Source organism: Puntigrus tetrazona, chromosome 2 (genome assembly GCF_018831695.1).
Source record: "Puntigrus tetrazona isolate hp1 chromosome 2, ASM1883169v1, whole genome shotgun sequence".
NCBI lineage: Eukaryota > Metazoa > Chordata > Actinopteri > Cypriniformes > Cyprinidae > Puntigrus > Puntigrus tetrazona.
The window spans coordinates 4,118,284-4,136,229 of record NC_056700.1 but is presented as its reverse complement, the minus strand read 5'-3'; the positions used below and the strand labels follow the sequence as shown (position 1 = coordinate 4,136,229).

The following is a 17,946-nucleotide window of genomic DNA, read 5'->3' as shown; positions in this document are numbered from 1 at the left end:
AGCTTTTCTAGTTCAGTAAATAACCTGTCGGTGAATTAGACATTAATGATCCAAGCGTGTAGTTCATACGGAAATGTTTCACTTTTTATCTCCTCACATTCAACGTTAATGGCTTGTTTTTCTTAGGCAAGGTAAGGCATGCAGAGTTTCTGTAGCTCATTTCCCACACACCAGTTATTCTGCTCGCTTAGCCTTGGTGTAATAAATTGTGTTTGTAACGAATGCCAATCTAGTTTATCTTACACTCATATTCTTCATTTTTGTTATTGTATACAACCCGTGTGGCTTTTTCCCCTCAACGATGCAATTTTAACTCGGTGCAGTTTATCTTCAGATAAAAATATTGTAAACGCGTGCACATTTTATCATGCATTACCTATTGTTCTCTTGGTATTGCTAGCACCATGAAGTATTGTTAACAGTGATTTATGAATTATACTAATTATTTCTTTGATAAGAAAATTAATTACACTTTAGTGAAAAAGCAACCTTAATATTGGCTTTTTCATCCATTTTTTGACTGCAGGGCAAAAAGAAACCATGTCTGAAAAGAAACTCTTTGTGATTTAAGGTATAATTCATACCTGCAGCGCAAAGAAGTGGTATTAAAAACTGGAAGGAGGAGATTAGAACGGAGAAACGGGTCAACTGACGCGAGGGAAATACATGAGAGGATTCACAGAGCGAGAGAAAGAGAGAGGCCTGGTCCGTTAGATCATCGATTATGAAGCTGTTGAGCTACCTCACTCATTTATAACACAGATCTGATGAGACTCAAACCATCTCACCCCTCCATTCCCCAAAATAGACACCAGTTTAATATAACCCCGTTTGAGTTCAGAGATGACTGAGCCTGCTGAAGTGTATCTTAGTATTTCCTGCTGAAAGGTACAGTGGGGATCTGCTTAATTGTCAAGATATTTTGCGATAAAGTGCCAAGCGTTGTGATAATGAGAATTTGAGAGAGGAAGCAATAAATGGATGAAGAAATGGCTCTACAAAAAGGGTTTTAGCTTTGCTTTCGGGGTAAAATGTGACCTAGATACGCACTCATTTGTGTTAAATTCATGGTTACAGAACAAGATCTCTCAGAGACAGGAGCAACATGGATGTATTAGGTGTTTCCTGCCGTATGCACATTTAAAGTAAGTGCATGTATAAATTAAACAGCGCTGCATGCACACTTCAGTATGTCTGCATTTCTTTTTCTTTTCTTTTTTTACATTAAGTGCAAACAGCCAGCCTGGCTATTTACGCAAAAAAAAAAAAAAAAATCACATCAGAAAAGTATTTGATTTCAGTAAAAATCAAGGAAATAGTCAAAAGGTTGAAAACATAGCACAGTGTAGCTTTATTGTCCCAAAGAAGGTGCCATTCATTTAATGATTTGAATTAAAATTTTCAACTGCATACTGTTTTATAATGTACTACAATACCGAGGAGCAGATAATTGCCACCATCTGCAATAAATATCAGAAAATCCTGCTATTTGAACAGTGCAAATAGTAGATTTGAGCAAAAACCAAGGCACAAGGTCAAAGTAAATGCCTGCAGAGCTCAGAGACTGGTACAGATCTGAGGAAGGTCACAAAAACATCTGCTGCACTTTCAGCGGCCTCAATAATTATTAGATGATAGACGTTTCGCTCTATGAATGATGTCTGACCAAATGGGAACACAATAATCATTGGGGACCAACCAAAATAAATGGCATAAATGATCAACCAATGAGAAGAAAGTATATGAAGAGTTAATTCGCAAAAAACATACATTTTTGTAAAATTTTGTAATTTCCAATCTTTTTTTTTTTTTTTTTTTTTTTTTTTATCATACCAGGATTTTTTTTACAGTTAAACTGCAGTTTGATTGAGATTAATTGTAATGCAACATTAATTACGAATTTTGGCAAATGAACTAATTATAGAGCTGTTTCAATGCAACATACATTACCAAGACACGTAAACGAAACATACATTCAGTTGGAACTGTACTGAAGAAACTTTAGACACAGTTCAACACATCGCAACAGAACCACAACACCATGAAAACATGGCAATTTAATTAAAATTCCATACGCTTAAATAATGGCATTCATGGGAAATGTGAAAAACTTACCATAATGATGAACGTAACTGGGCCAATGAAACTCCAAATGAAATGATTTTCAACCCTCAACCAACAGCTGGGAAGAGGAAAAAAGAACCACCATAGAAGCAATTATTTAAAGCTATGAACACACTGCAAAGTTTTGAGACTGACAACCACTTTCATTGGAGGGAATGGATTACCTAAATCCACGTTTCCCAACGCTATTTCCAGAAGCACTCCACATTTTGGATGTCTCCTTTTTCTAACCCATCAATTTCAGGTCTTATAACGAGCTGATGAGTTGAATCAGGTGTGTTTAATTAGGAAGAGGTAGAAAATATGCACTGTTGGTGTGCCTCCAGAAGCAGCGTTGGGAAACACTGCCATAAAATATTGTTTTGTCTAATGGAAAGAAGACGCTCCGGCCACCCCAAAACTTGGGATGCTTGACAGTGAGAACAATTATTCTGGAGCTATATTCAGAGATTTCATTATTTGGAGATATATATCATTGGAGAAAGCATTAACAGTCAACTTGAATGGTATGACCCAAAATATGCGTCACAATGCACAATGCAAGTCATTTTATTTTAAAGTGACAGTATATATACCAAGATGATGAGCAAAGATGATACCAATAAATTAAGCAGTGAAGCTTATCAAACAGTAGTTTTAAGTAACCAAGCGGTAATGCTTTATTTTAGGGGCTAGTTAGTGTGCATATTACTCATTATTACTCAATATTAGTCATTTATTAGGAGTAATTAAGCACATATGGTTTATTTTACATCCCTGATCCTACCCAATATATAAACAATTACTAGTTACTAACTAGTAACTAACTATCAATAAGCTGCAAATGAGGAATTTATTGAGGGAAGTGTCATAGTTAATAGTAAACAAGTGTACCTTGTTCTAAAGTGTTCAAAACCAAGCAAATATTCAGGTTTAATAGTAACATTAATGAACAAAAGCAGGTCTGTATCTACTCACGCTTTCCTTGTCCCATAGCTCTTATAGTCAATGGCTGCCGAAATGCCAACCACCACACAGGGGAACAGGTAGCCAGACGCGTAGTAGTATTTTCGTCTGGAGAATTCGCTCTCAAAGACCTCCACGAGCATGAGGAACAACTGAACAGCCTCCAAACACATCCAGGCGAAGGTGGCAAGAAAGAAGAAATGCAGAACTCCAGCAATCACAGAGCACACAATCTGAGCAGGAGGGAAACAACACAAAGAAATAAACAAACCCGCCTATGGTTTGATGCCTAAAAATACGGGGTTGAAATTGGCCCTCTTCACACCAGAGTGCAAAAAATGTACCAGTCACACTTTATATTACGTTGCCTTATCTACTATGTACTTGCACCAAAGTTATGCAAAACACTTGCTGCTATTGAGGTGGATACAGGTACGTGTACGTACACAATCAGTGCATTGTACCAAATTATTAATTTAAATATAAGTGCATAGTAATTAAGGCCACCTAGTATAGAGTGGGATCAATGTACCCACCGGAGGTTCGGTCATGTTGATGCCCACAAGAAACAGGAGCTCTGCGATGAAGAGGTTGATGCAGAGGTTCTTGTGGATGGTGTTGCGATCACTCTGGAGGCCGCGGAAGAAGCAGAAGGTGAAGATGCTAATGGCTAGGCAGACAAGTGAAATGGCGATGCCCATTCGTGTGATAACTGTCAGCAGGAGCTCGTGAACGCTTCCCATACTCTGCAGACATAAACATTAGCATTGACGGTTATGTTAACTCGACACGTCACTTGTCAGAACTCAATCCTTTTAGATTTTTTAAATCATAAAATCAAAAACGCATCTTAAAAGTGCTAGTCACGCATACATCTTTCGCAAGCCTTTCTTTTATTTAGATATTATCAACAAAATGCCGTTGAATGTGTAATGTCAATGCTTCCAGTAGAGACGGCTATTGACTACAATGGAAGCTTGTGTCTAGTATAGAGCAAGTTTTTGACAGCAGACGTCTTAAATCATAATGTCTTAACTTCCTAGAGTTTGAATGATCTATCTTACCTCTTTGTTTACACATGGCACCAATACAGAAGCTAAAGACGTTTTAACGCTGACAGGTTTTGTTCACACATCCTCTAAACAACAGTAACTTCAACAACAAAATAAATTTAGTAGAAAGGCTGTATGCATGAAAGCTCCATCCCTGTGGATCAGGACTGCATTCATTTAATGATGTCCTGATGCCGGGCAAAAGCTTAAAGAATTGTATTGAGACGCATCATCAGTTGTGTACCTCAGCATCCTTGGGTGTTTTACCAGCTTATCAAATCACACCCTAGGGTTCTGCCGCTAGATTTTAGCATCATGTATCGATAATAGAGCTACTGCCTAAGCAAGATAATTATTATTCTAATTATTATTATCAAACTAGTAATGCTAATCTAATTAATATTAGGGCCTTTTTGTTCCATTATATTTTCTGCCATTTTTTAGTGTTGCACATTATAATCACACATGATTCTGTTGAGTTTATGAATGCAATGGCCAATCAGAGATGTTTGGATAAGTCATTACTGAAACAGTTCAGCACATGCAGACCGAATGCTAACTTGCAAATTCTCTTATCATAAACAACAAAGTGCAGATGTACATGCAAGTATAAGTGACATTAGTCGTCATTAGTTATGTTCTCTGGTAATGTTTTTTGCTTGCTTTCTGTGGTTGCTTTTTAAATAATGGTTTTATGCAAGTATTATAATTAGCAACGTACTATGTTTCTATTAAAATGATATCATATTAAATGCAAATTCAGTCATATTAAAAACATTTGGCTGCTTTTAGCCGTACGCTGGAGTTGGTTTACTTTCCGACAATGAAACAAAGTATCAGTATCGGTGATCTCACAGGCTGATGAGAGGACGATATGAAACTTAAGCGCATTGCCCAGCACTAATATACCCTCTCAGGCTCTTCAGACCTTGATGTACGTCCTACAGCCAGTCGTCTTGATATCTAGTTGATTAACGCTTCTTTAACTGTTTCTCTGAGTGCATGATTGCAATAATCCACTGTAAGGATCAACACGTCTCTGTGGTCATTAAAAATTGCAGGATGTCTTTCGAGAAGAGTAGAGGTGTGACCTCGGCATCCTGGCCTCGTCCCCATATCTACTGACTGACTTCATCACTCTGTCTCCTCTCCACCACAAAGCTGGTGTGTGTTGGGCGTTCTGGCGCAATATGGCTGCCGTCACATCATCCAAGTGGGTGCTGCACTTTGAGTGCCTTGCATAAGTCTCCTTGCAACTTTTTGATCTCTTATGGTGCTCAATTGCCAGTCCAGGTGGTCTCCTTACATTTCAGCCATAGTCAATGACTGCTCAGAGTGCACAGCTATCATGGAGCAAAGATTGCCAACATTTCAAAGAGTCATCTAACTTGACAAGCAGTGGGCTAATCAGGGCAGTTTCCCAAAAACATTGTAGTAAGCCTAAGTAAATTGTAGATGCATTGCCAACAATAGTCTGTACTAACAAATTATTTTGAGAAATGCAGCCCTGTTCTCTTATGGTCTCAATTGTTGGTCCAGGAGGAGTCCTTTCTTTTCAGCCATAGTCGTTAATTGCTTTGGTCTGTGTCCTCCACAAATCTCTTTACCGGCTGGACTGTCTTCTAATTCTCAGTACCCTCAGGAGCTGAGAAGTATATTGGATCCAATGCATCTCACCTCGACTGGGCACACTTGTTCCAGTCTGCTACAAGGTTGGCATATCGCAGTTTCTCCCGCTCATGTTCTCCCAAACTTGGACAACAAAGACATATTTCTGTAATCTTTACTAGAGAGCAAGATTTGGTCTCAGGATGGTACTAGCAATTTGCATGAGAAAGGTTTCTGGACTAGGTCAATGTGCATTTTCAAGTCCCTTGTCGACCAGCCTTAGGAACTCTGCTTTTCCTTTCTTAAGCAAATATATCAGAAATGGATGGGTTGACTGGGCGTTCTGAGGCATCGCTCTGGTTGTTGTTTCCTTGTAGAACAAGGAAAGGTATGATTTTGTGGCACAGATGAGAAAACTCATTCTTCCACCATATTCCACGGGTCTTTGCAGGTAGTTATTTTCTTCTGAATGCTTTCCCGTCTCTTCTAGCTTTCTTGCTTGGTTTGAGATATGGCTTTAGTGATTGTACACTTGTTCTTGATTGGCGCATCTCTTCACCACAAAGTTGGAGTAGGTGCTGCCATTCTACAAGATGGGCTTGCTTCCCTCAAATCCCTTTCTTTCTATTATAACTGGCCTACAATATCCGCTGATGGTAGATTGCAATTTCGTCCATTACTAGGGATAGAGCCTATCTCCCAATGATATCTTGGCACTGTTTGAGTATCATGTCTAAGCTAACTTTAGCACATTGTATTCCTTCATAAAGCTTGTAATTGGGAGTGAAAGAACCCGCTTACCATATAGTCCTATCGTGCTGACATATCTTGGTAATCCAAGCCACTCCTCATATGTGAGCTAATCAAATACCCCTGCTTGCTGACCTGTAAAAGGGCGACTTCGAACATGGTAATTGGCCAGAAAGACAGGGCAGCTGAAACTCTGGTGCCTTCAATTTGGTCTGTTGCCCTTTCTTTCCTAGGAGAGCATTACTGTTGATATGCTTGAGGCCAGTGATTATATCCTCTCTTATTTGTTGTACTTGTCTGTTGTTTAGGCTTACATCAGACCAGCATCCAAGGCTTTTAATTGGCTCCTCCAGCACTGCAGGCACTGGTTCAATTATTGCTTGGTTGAAAATAATGTGATATTTACTTGGCTTGATTTCCATTTGTGAAATCAATGATTTCTGTTTCTCTACCTTACTAACAACACAACTTTTACAATCTAGTATTGTACTTCTATAATACTGATAAAGATTTTTTTCAGGAGCACAGCAAATCGTGAGCATCGAAATTACACTGTTTAAAGAATTTTAACAGGACAAGATTGAACAGGACAAAACACAATATCTGTTTTATGCAAGAATAAAATAAGATGTTTCTGTCGTAATGATCATGTCTTTTCACATTTGCAGCAATTAGGTATATTTGTGGACCGAGACTATTTAAAACATTATTTCCACATTCATTACAGCTATGCTATCATACAGTATATATTTGGTGCTATCAGTCAACTACAATTGATATATATACGATATGTTATAATTGCATTATTCCCAGACACCAACAAGTGACACGAAAGATTAATTCATCAAAGTAGATTAAGAATTACATTAAGAAAGTTTGTTTGTTATCTTGTATAGATCAGTTGCTGTTGCTGTGATGAACACAAATTACGTCCGATTGATGTATCAGCAGAAGAAAATGACATTCTGGAAACTCAACACTCAACAGTATCACGGTTATACGAAAAGCAAAACAGAGTAGCTGTCGACTCATAGTTACAAGCTGAAATATTGTGTTGATTTCCTTTATACTGGATGTCCCAGCGGCGCAGGGCAGGACAGGGACCGGCTGATACTCACCGCATGTGCGTCTCGATGGGCCATCAGGATTGCGAAGTTGGTCAGGTGACTGCAGGAGCAAGTGGTGTGAGTCTTGTTCGTGGCGAGGAGCTTGCATCCTTGCGTTGACCAGTATCCCATCATGCTCCGCTCAGAATAGTTCCAAAATGAGCAGTTTGGATTGAAGTAGTTCTCAGTCTGATAAACAGAGAAACATGTCCTTTTATTTGAACGCGACAGCTGACATCTGCAAGGTTAAGAGATTTAAACCTTGTATATCCAAACATTGTTTTCCTTGATCAACAATCTCTATTAATAAACCAGTCTGACTGACAAGAATGTTCTTTGATTTAGTTTAAGCATGTTTTTCCAAGAGTCTAATTTTAACTCAATCCTACAATCAGAAGGCACTAATAACTTGATTATTTTAAGTAACACGCTCTATATTTTATGTTACAACGAGATAAATGATCCCTCTTTAAATTAACTGGCCTAGCTACTACGTACTTACATTTAAATTAATAATTCAGTTCAATGCATTTATTGTGTACATATACGTTTTTGCATTGTACGTATATTTAAGAAATACCTGCATCCAGTTACATCTGTAATTAATTTCTGTAATTACATTTATGAGTACACTCGTTTATTCTCTTTAGATTTTGAAGCAAATGGATAGCCCTTCACTGTTTTTCACAAGTATTGTTTTACATAAATACAGTGCTGTGAAAACGTATTTACCCCCAAAATCATAAAAATAGTACGATATTAAATAGTTGTAGATCTTCAACTGAAATAAAAACATGAATCGAGGGCAATCCGATTAAGCATAAAAATTGGTTCTACAACTTAAATTACTGACATATTTGAATTTCTTTCATATTTAGCGCAGTCTTTTACTGGGTAAGTCCAACATTGTTATCGAAAACTATGACAAAAATATTAGGTAAATTTTATTTTCTCTGACTAAGATAAAACACTGACATCGTTACAAAATTAACTGTGACTATATCATTAAATACTTCTGGTAAAAGAAACAACCCCACAAAAATCTAAATGATAAAAATTATTTTCTATTAAATAAAGGTGAAGAAAAAGTTATACCTACACAAGTTTTCATGCTTGGGTGGATACAGGAGTTTATATATTTATACATTATAAGTTATTAATTAACTGACTGATTCATTAATTCATTCACTTAATAACATTAACTTTTTTAAAACTGTATTTTGTGCTTGCTTAAGTTGCCTTTTTGCCATGTTTGTGTTAGATTTAGTTTTTATTCCTAAACAAATTTAGTATGACACGCAGGCAAAAACAGAAGAAATCGGGACGGGGACAAATGCTTTCATAATTAAAAAAAGAAAAGAAAAAAAAAATGCAAATGAGAAAAATGTCTTTAAATAAGCTTTCAAGTTCTTACATCCAAATGTGCCAGAGTGAAGATGAGCGGTTCGGCCACAAACACGCGGCTGGACTCTTTGTTGATGGAGGCGGAGAGGATGTGGGAGTTTACAGTGAGGGTGTGGTTTCTGACTCCGCCCTCTCCCATCAGTCTCACCGTAGCGTTCTCAGTACTGAGAAAATGTCCCAAGTGCTTATAGAGGACAAAGACCAACTTGGCAACACCTTGAGTAAAAAAAAGATAGGAGAAGACTGTTAATACTTGCTAGATTTTTACAGAAAAATACACTGATATAATCTTGGCCTTAGGGTCATAAAATATCTATATCTGATTCTTATTTTGAACTTTCTCTTTCAGGTTAACAGCCGTCAAAGCAGAGCACCCGATCGAAGTGAACACTGTTAAGCACTTTAGATTTTACAAGCATGTTTTTGCTAGCGACCAGAATAACATCACGTGGAAGAATATTCAATGGTGCCCTTGAGTAATGACATTTGTTACGGCTACGGAAATGCAAGAAAGCATGTAATGTATGTAAAGCTTGCGATGCACTTGAGCAGAAATCGTAGAGATGAGCGAAGTCATTCACATCGAAGCGCTTTCATTTACCGTTTTTACTGTTTAGCTTGACCATGTTCGCCGAGAGCTGAATTGTGGCTCCTCTTTTGCTGGTCTGCGGAAACCTGAAGTCCTGAATTTGGCCGTCGGTGCTCAACACGTACACGTCCAGCACTGAACGGGGACAGAAAAGCAGAACGATATGAATTCCTGTGTGCCGTTTGGTGTCTTTTTAAACGACGGCAGTTGCGCGAATGGCTTCTCGCATTCTTCTGCCAGATGGAAACGAAGGACCGTCGCATTAAGCCGACGCAAGGTCATTTAATTAAAGCGAGACATTGTGCGCGTACAAAAGAGCGAATTGAGAAGATGGGCTCGAAGTTTTCTAACGCACCTCGGGGCCAACAAACTCGCATCATATAATTTACAAATGACAGGCGGGGAACAAAAAGGTGCATTGTCTAACGTAAGAAAATGTTTTCTCTTTAACAATGAACACTTTTCTCAAGAAAATAAACTTGCGCCATTAAAAAAAAGAAAGAAGGGAAAGCGTCTTCATTACCTTATACTAAAACCGGCGCTTTTAACTGAAAGACGAGCCTTCCTTTCCTACAGACGCTGCATTGAGTGTTGTGATTTCTGACATTCATTTCCCTTTTGATGTGAAAGCAGGAGATCTGAGAGCTAGCGCTTGACAGACTGCACCTCTTTTTGCGTTCAGTGTATTTAGGTCAAAATCAGCCACAGGGTATTAATGAAAGAGTTATTTAACAACGGCATCTACATTTTCATGGGTTTAAATATGACTTTTTATTAAAAACTACATACGCAATGCATCATGCACATTCATTTGTTCTCTAAAATTGACGGGCGATTTGAATCAAATCTTGGCAACACTTTTCAATTCGTTTCAATCTGTTACTTAATGGTCATGCGTTAGCATGAATTTACAATAAACGGTTAAATCGTATTAAAGATCGGTAACACTTTAGAATAAGGAACACTAACTTCTATTCTCTCAAGAAATTACTAATTTGCTGCTTATTAATAGTTAAAATATAGTTGTTAAGTTGGGTATCGGGTAGAATTAGGAAGGCAGAATAAGGTCATGTAGAATAATATATTAATATGTGCTTAATAAGAGCTAATATTCTAGTAATAAGCATGCTAATAAATAACTAAGAGGTGTGTTACTTAAAAACTGATATATACTGTAAAAAAATGTATTGTTCATTGTTGGTGAAATGCATTGACATTAACTAATGAATCTTACTGTAAAGCGTTATCAATATCTCTTCAGTTGTTCAAAATATTAAGTTACGATCAAAGTCTGATGAAATAAAAAATACATTTTGTGTTACATTTAATGAACCTTTCGGAGATTTCGATCAGCATACTATACGTGTCTTTAATGAGTTTTAAAGGAGTCAAAGACGATCAAACAAGCCTTTTTTCCCCACTTTAGCATTCACTAAAAATTAGATACGTACTACATAATTTAGAAACGATTGACTTTAAACTGCATCTCGGATCCTCGAACAACACGGACAAAAAAAAGCTACAGATAAAGACAATAAAGGGAGTGAAAAAGCCCAGAGTCAAGGTTAAAAGGAAAAAGCCTGCAGTAACCCAGAGGCCTGTACAGTGAAATGACAGATGAGCGCACAAAGCTGACTTATATGAATGAGATCACATTACTAATAAATTCCACTGGCAGGGGCCTGGGCTGGATCCTCTCTCCGTCTCAATGGTTAAAGTCGCCACATGCTGAGACCGGAGCTAAGTCTATTTGGTTTCAGCCCTTTCACAGTGAAAAATTGCAGAAGTGAACAATATCCACCCGTTTACAAGCAGCTGTATCTAAATCTAAAAACACTTCCTTTACAAAGGCTTTTCACTTTATTTACTCGAATCGTTGGCCAATCTATATGGTCTTCTGTTTCGCAAATCACCCGCTCTTGCTATTCAGAACGTAACCGTAAAAGTCATTTTAAGTAAGCGCGCTCACGACAGTCTCCCGATAATCAACATATTTCACTCCGGTCAGGACGAACACAAAGCTCCGCTGCTAAAAGAAACATTTCATTTATGATTTTGCAATAGGCTGAGATGATATTTTTTGGTATGTCGCAGGTTAATTAGGAGTTAGGAATTGTACGTGCCAATTAAAACCAAAATGCACATCCTAAACCCACGCTGCCTGCATGTCCTCGGTTTGAACAAGACTCGACTGTAAAACAGTATTGCACTCAAACGAAGATGAAGATAAGATATTAAAAGTAAAGATAGAAAAGCTACTCAGCTTTTATAGGGAGTTTTCTTTAAAATAAAGGTACAGAAGTTGTCACTGGGGCAGTACCTTTTTAAAAGGTACATGTTTCTACCTTGAAAGGTACTTAAAGTCTACATATTTAAATCTAATAGGTACAAAATTGCACCCCTAGTGACAACTTTTGTACCTTTATTTCTGAGAGTGCATGACTTCAATCACGACTGGACATATCAGCCGTTTATCCATCATTCCTGCTGCAGTAACAAACATTTTTCATAAAAGACTTTGTTTATGGCCACGCCAGACGGGTTTACGGAGACATCACACATGCAGTCTTGCACATGTTCGCTTCTTCACCAGTAATTCACAGCCTTTGTTATAAAACCTTTACAGGTGGATTCTCCGAACGTCTTGGAGACGCTGTCACAGTTCTCGTGGATTTAGTCCGTCTCAGCCTTTTCTCTCTTCATTTATTCCCAGCTGGACTGAAATGGGATCTCTGTGGATCCTGCCGGCTGTTGTCGGGTTCCTCGTGCACACAAAAACCCCACTGGATTACTACAATTAATGGGACAAGAAACGTGAGCTGATATTTCTTGCTGGGACACCGTCTTAAACTCTCTGCAGGTATAAATCTAATATGCCTAAAACAGTAGAGTATATAAATTAAAACATACAGCAAAAAGATTTAAGCTGAATATTAAATATTTAGTGTCACTTGTTCCAGTTGGGTTCAAAACAGATTACTTTTTTTTTTTAATACACCAGATTATTAAATAGTACCAAATTGGATTCATTAAAACCATGCATTAATATAAAAACACAATGATAATAAAAAATATGTGTCCTCTCAGTTTTCTGTTTAATTTACGGTAAAATTTAGGAGAATAAATAATTTATAATTTATTCTCACTATTAACTAGTTTTTTATTAGCATGCATATTAGCTGTTTATTAATATTTGCAAAGCACAAATGCTTAATGCTTAATTAACACCATACCTAAATTTAACTCCTAACTACTAGTAAGAAAATTAGTTTATGAAGGCAAAAGCTGTAGTTTATAGTTAATTAATTGTAGGAATTATCAAGCTTAAAATAAAGTGTGACCAAATTATGAATGTCTTACACGTCCGAACACCATTTAATAATTAAAAAATCTGTATTTAGTAACACTTTATTTTAGTGTCTCTTAACTAGTCTTTAGCGTGCATATTACTAGAATATTAGCCATTTATTAGCACTAATTAAGCACGTTTTAATACCTTATTCTACATACCCAATACCTAAATCGAGCAACTACCACACTAACTATTAATATTTATAGAGGGAAAAATCACAGTTAATATCGATGAAGTGTTGCCTATTTTGATTGTGAATATATTAAAACGTATCGATCTAATTGCATTACAGTAAAACCGGATTACACATTGATTTTTCTAGCTTGTGTGAAGAAGGCTAAACTCTAGTCAGCAGCCTGAAATCAACCTGCCGAGTGCAACCCGAGAGCGGACCGGTTCGCTGCGGCTCCGATTCCCGCACCATTCACTGCCTGGGAGACGCTCATATCTGCGGCCGTAAATAGCAATCAGCGCAACGATTTCTCGAGCCCAGATCGAATCTGCCGGGAAAGGTTCTCTAAATTAAGCAGCAACGACGTTATCGCCGTGCGGGATCGCTTCGTCTTTTCTTCTCTTTCCACTCACTCGCCAGGAAGGCTGATGTCTGCAGACACGGACGTGCGTGTTATAACCCACAGACGCACAAACGCACCTTCACTCTCAAAAAAAAGAACCGTTTTTTGGTTCCACAAAGAAGCATCCCGTCAAAGGTTCTTCAAAATATGAAGCTCTTGTGAAACAGATGTTCTTTATCGAACCGTTTAGAAAAAAAGGTTCTTCTACGGCATTTTTTGGAGCGTTTCTCAGTTATGATAACACGTCTGATCAACAGTGAAGAGACGAAATGCCAAGAACATCCATTTATTGAATATCATACTGGTGCAGAGCTCTCCAGCTCTAGATGGACACAAAGTCACAAAATCCTGCGACGGTTGAATTCATACATAACTGCACTCAAAAACCCGGGCACTGAAGAAGGTACGTGAAACAGTAAGTGGAGCGAATCTGCTTCTGCAAGGTCTTCTGCTGCTTCAGCGTGTCGGATTTGCATACCGTCTTATATGCTAGTTGCCTGATTAATTAATAATTTATCTGCTCTCTATACTATTTCGTTACCGTTGAGGATCCGCAGCTGAATATTTCAAACACTTAACTCTTCCAGCCGCACTGCAGCAACGTGCAGAACACTACATCCATGTACTTTAACACAACGTCAAAGCAGCGCGGCTGTCAGCAAGGCCAAACTGGATTTGGGGGGGGTTTCAAAATGTTTCTAATTCTCCAAAGGCATTATTTCAGTTATAGAAAATATAGGAGATCAGTGTGCATGCTTTTTTTTTTTAAATCATCGGTCCACAAGAGGATGCAATAATAAATATAAACCCAACAGCGTAGTGTCAAAGTATTTATTATTGCAATAAATGCATTTCTATAAGTAATCAAGTCAGTTCCAGTGATAATTTCACAAATCTCTTTTAAGTTTACGTTTAAATCAATAATTTTTCGTTATCGTTGTTATGGAAAAACACAATTTCTAATTTGTGCATATATTTGTTGATTTTTCTTCAAAATAGATTTTTTTTCCTCATGCAGTTAAAAGCAAGCACTGATTCTCACTGATACGTAAAATAAGATAAAACAGCTCGACTCGGACAGAGCATGGCATTTGTACCGCCATGTTTATATCACACACTTAAAAGCAACTTGAATATGTCCACTTTAAGTACTAACATGTACCTTTAAGGTACCAAAATGGACCCTTTAGATGCAAACATGTATCTTTCGAAAAGGTACCGCCCCAGTTTACAGCTGCCTTTATTTCTGAGAGTCAGTGAATGGGTGCCGTCAGAACAGCTGATAAACACATCACAAGAACCCACGGCACTCCAGTCCATCAGTCAACATCTGGAGAAAAAGAAAAACTCATCAAGGCATTTTAACCGTTCTCATAAACGGTGCTTGATCTGTGCAGAGTTTTCTTCAGATGCAGAACCAGGCAACTTAGCGTTATTATGGCCTCAGTGGCCGGAAGCAATGATACGTTTTTTTTCTGTCTTCTCTGTGAACTGATGGACTGGACTGCTGAGGATTATTGGGATGTTTTTATCATCTGTTTAGACTCTCAATCCGACGGCACCCATTCACTTCTCCAGATCGGATGAACAAACAAACTCAGCCACATCTTTGATGGCCCGACGAAGAGTAAATCTTTCATTCTTAGGTCCATTATTCTAGCATTGGTTTGAGTTTGCATGAGCTGACCTTTCTACCTCTTCCGAGCATTCTTGCCAGTTACGTTTTTTTTTCCCGCACGCAAACATCCCTCCCGCAAAAAACTCCGCCAGCCATAAGCGGCAGGTCAGACACGTGGCTCGAACGGAAACGACACGGTTTACATCAGAAGCTGGCGACTTAAGATGAAAGCACTTACTGATGTTCTCGGCAGGCACTCTGACGACAGCGGGCTCGATCAGGTTGTCTGCGAGGACAAAGGCTCCTTCCTCCAGGGTATCGAGTAACATAGTGGCGGCATGTGTTTGCTCTGTGGAATTCATGTCCTCCCAGGATTTAAGGGCTTCTGGCCTCAGGAGGTTGTCAACCGTGTCCACAATGGCCTGTAACCATGGAAACAAGAGAAATGACAGGCGGTTGATATTTTTCCTTTGCTTTCACCGGGGAAAAAAAAAGGGCCCAGCACATGGAATACACTGGAGAGAAGAGAACCGAAAGACACGAGACAACTATAATGGGAAATGAAGCATTGTACAACTAGTGTAATTCCTGCAAAAATACGTGTTGGGTGTGTTTCTGCCACCTTTCATTAGACATCATCGAGACTGTAAAACACATTGTGTGCTTCCTATTAGATTCGGGGTACTCTGACTCCAGACTTTTCATTTTTACTCTCACTTGACTTGGACTCGGGCCTGTCCGAGCTGATGTAAATGTCACCGACTCGGTTCATCGTCACTTTTAGTCGTTCAGTTTCTGTGCTCGCCTCTCAGTCAGCGAGCGAATGCCGAATTGAGCTCCCCTTCGCATATTATTCATAAGAAAAGTTATATCAAAACGCCCATCTATGCCCGTAAATGTAGTAGGTTTTTTTCTTAAGTGAACACGAGCTGTTGTGAGAAATACAGAGGTGTCAAAACGTTAGATGTGTGCGTCTGGTCTTAAAGTGACAGCAGCGTAAACATGTCGAGTCATAATCGTTAATCAAACAACTAAAGGAAAGGAGAAAATCACTCATTGCTCTCGACTAAATCAGATTAGTAACTTTAATAAGAATCGTTTATATTTAATGCATACAGTAAAGACTTGTTTTTACATGTTTTGCTTCATTAAGTGTCTGCAGTAGCCTATAGACCTCTCTAAAAAACGATTTCATGCGCAATTTTGATTTATTTCTTTTCCTTTTGGTTGTAATTAATAATTGCCTTGGGAATGTTTTACTTTCATTAGTTTAGTATTAGTTTTTGCTGTTGTTTTGTATTTATTATTATTATTATTAAACATTTCTTCAGCTTCTAGCTTCCAAGAGAAATGTTTTTAAAATAAATCTTCACAGTTAGTTATTAAGAGTCCAAAAACACTGGGTGTTTGCATTATTCACTAATAGTCCAACAAATCTTTGGTAATTAGTCCTTACATAACAAAAGCATTTAAAAACTCACCAGCTGTGAGTTATGGAGCACATGCAGGTTTTTATTACACAGTGTATGCCATTGGAAAGACTACATTTTTCTACAGAAAAATCCTAAATGCCGTCTAGCCTGACTCTTGAGGTCCAGTCACTCAACCCACGCTTGCAGTTATACATTTACTGTAACAGTGAATAAAGTCAAGTTCCACCCTGTAATATTTCACATTTTAAAAATCTCTCAGACATTACTTGTATCACATGACTTTGTTAAGCAGAACTAATTATGACGATGTAAAATGGCCAGAATCAATAGGCCTCGTTTCCACCGAAGCAAGGTTAAGAGTTTGACTGGACTCAGACTTAAAGGGTAAGTTCACCCATCAATGAAGCATCCTGTGTGCATGCATGTGGCTTTCTTCTTTTAGATGATTCAAATCAGTTACATCAAAAAATTGTTAACTATTAACTATGACTTTTCCCTCAACAAATCCCTAATTTGTTTGGATTCAGCCGAAAGAAGGAAGTCACATACACGAAGGATGATTCGATAGGTAAGTAAAACATTTTCATTTTTGAGTGAACTAACCCTTTAAGTGGATTGAAGCCAACACTAGTTCTTATCCAGTGCTCAAACAGCGTCTTGTAGTTGTCTGAAGATTATCCTTCACTACTGGACTCTGGGTTTCCCACACCATATTAAACGTCCTGCTGGGGATCAATATTGTATGCATTCCTTTCTGTAACAGCCGTGCACCAAAAAAAAAATCTTTCTCTAAAGTAAAAAGCATTATCGGACTGGAAGTAGCTCGAAGACTATAAAGACTCCAGAAAACGAGATGTTCTCATTTCATTTGCATTGGCCTCAACCAGTATGCCTTTCTGTTAAGGAGCGAATTATTACTCTTTTCTGCATACAGTATACGGTTATAGGCTTTGTGTCTTATTTGATGCATCAGGTTTTTATGGCTCATTTAGTCTCGCATAGTGAGAATATTGAGAACATAAAACAGCTGCTCTGTTCAGAGGCTCAAACTGAGCGAGTGTATGCAATATGGCGCAGATTCAGACATTTATACGATTCAATTCTGACACCTCAAATGTAAACGAACGAGATCTTTATAACAGTATAGCAGATACTTTCAATTACATAAATATACGTTGTCATTTCTTAGTTCAATGATATTTAACTTTAAGATAAAATATGCACATAAATATATGTTAAATAAATAAATAAAAAAAATTTGAGATCTGTCTGGAAAATTAAGTAAAGCGAACCTGCTTTGTACAATATCTTTTACTAAAAGAAAAATCTCTTTTTTTCTAAAATTAGATTGTGTTGCAAAGATTTGATTATGTTGATATTACTGAGGCCA

At 37.9% G+C, this 17,946-nt stretch overlaps 1 protein-coding gene across 8 annotated transcripts in view; it reads right to left on the bottom strand.

Annotated features, from left to right (window-relative positions):
- The window catches only part of LOC122323258 (adhesion G protein-coupled receptor L2-like), a 95,764-nt gene that overhangs the window by 13,558 nt on the left and 64,260 nt on the right, over nucleotides 1-17,946 (bottom strand). For all 8 annotated transcript variants that reach the window (XM_043217015.1, XM_043217007.1, XM_043216955.1 and 5 more), the window contains 7 exons: nucleotides 15,362-15,545; nucleotides 9,591-9,713; nucleotides 9,000-9,205; nucleotides 7,598-7,774; nucleotides 3,606-3,815; nucleotides 3,082-3,302; nucleotides 2,116-2,182 (listed from right to left, as the gene is read on the bottom strand). In XM_043217015.1, the coding sequence (XP_043072950.1) occupies nucleotides 2,116-2,182; nucleotides 3,082-3,302; nucleotides 3,606-3,815; nucleotides 7,598-7,774; nucleotides 9,000-9,205; nucleotides 9,591-9,713; nucleotides 15,362-15,545 (1,188 nt within the window). The remainder of the gene's footprint in view (nucleotides 1-2,115; nucleotides 2,183-3,081; nucleotides 3,303-3,605; nucleotides 3,816-7,597; nucleotides 7,775-8,999; nucleotides 9,206-9,590; nucleotides 9,714-15,361; nucleotides 15,546-17,946) is intronic.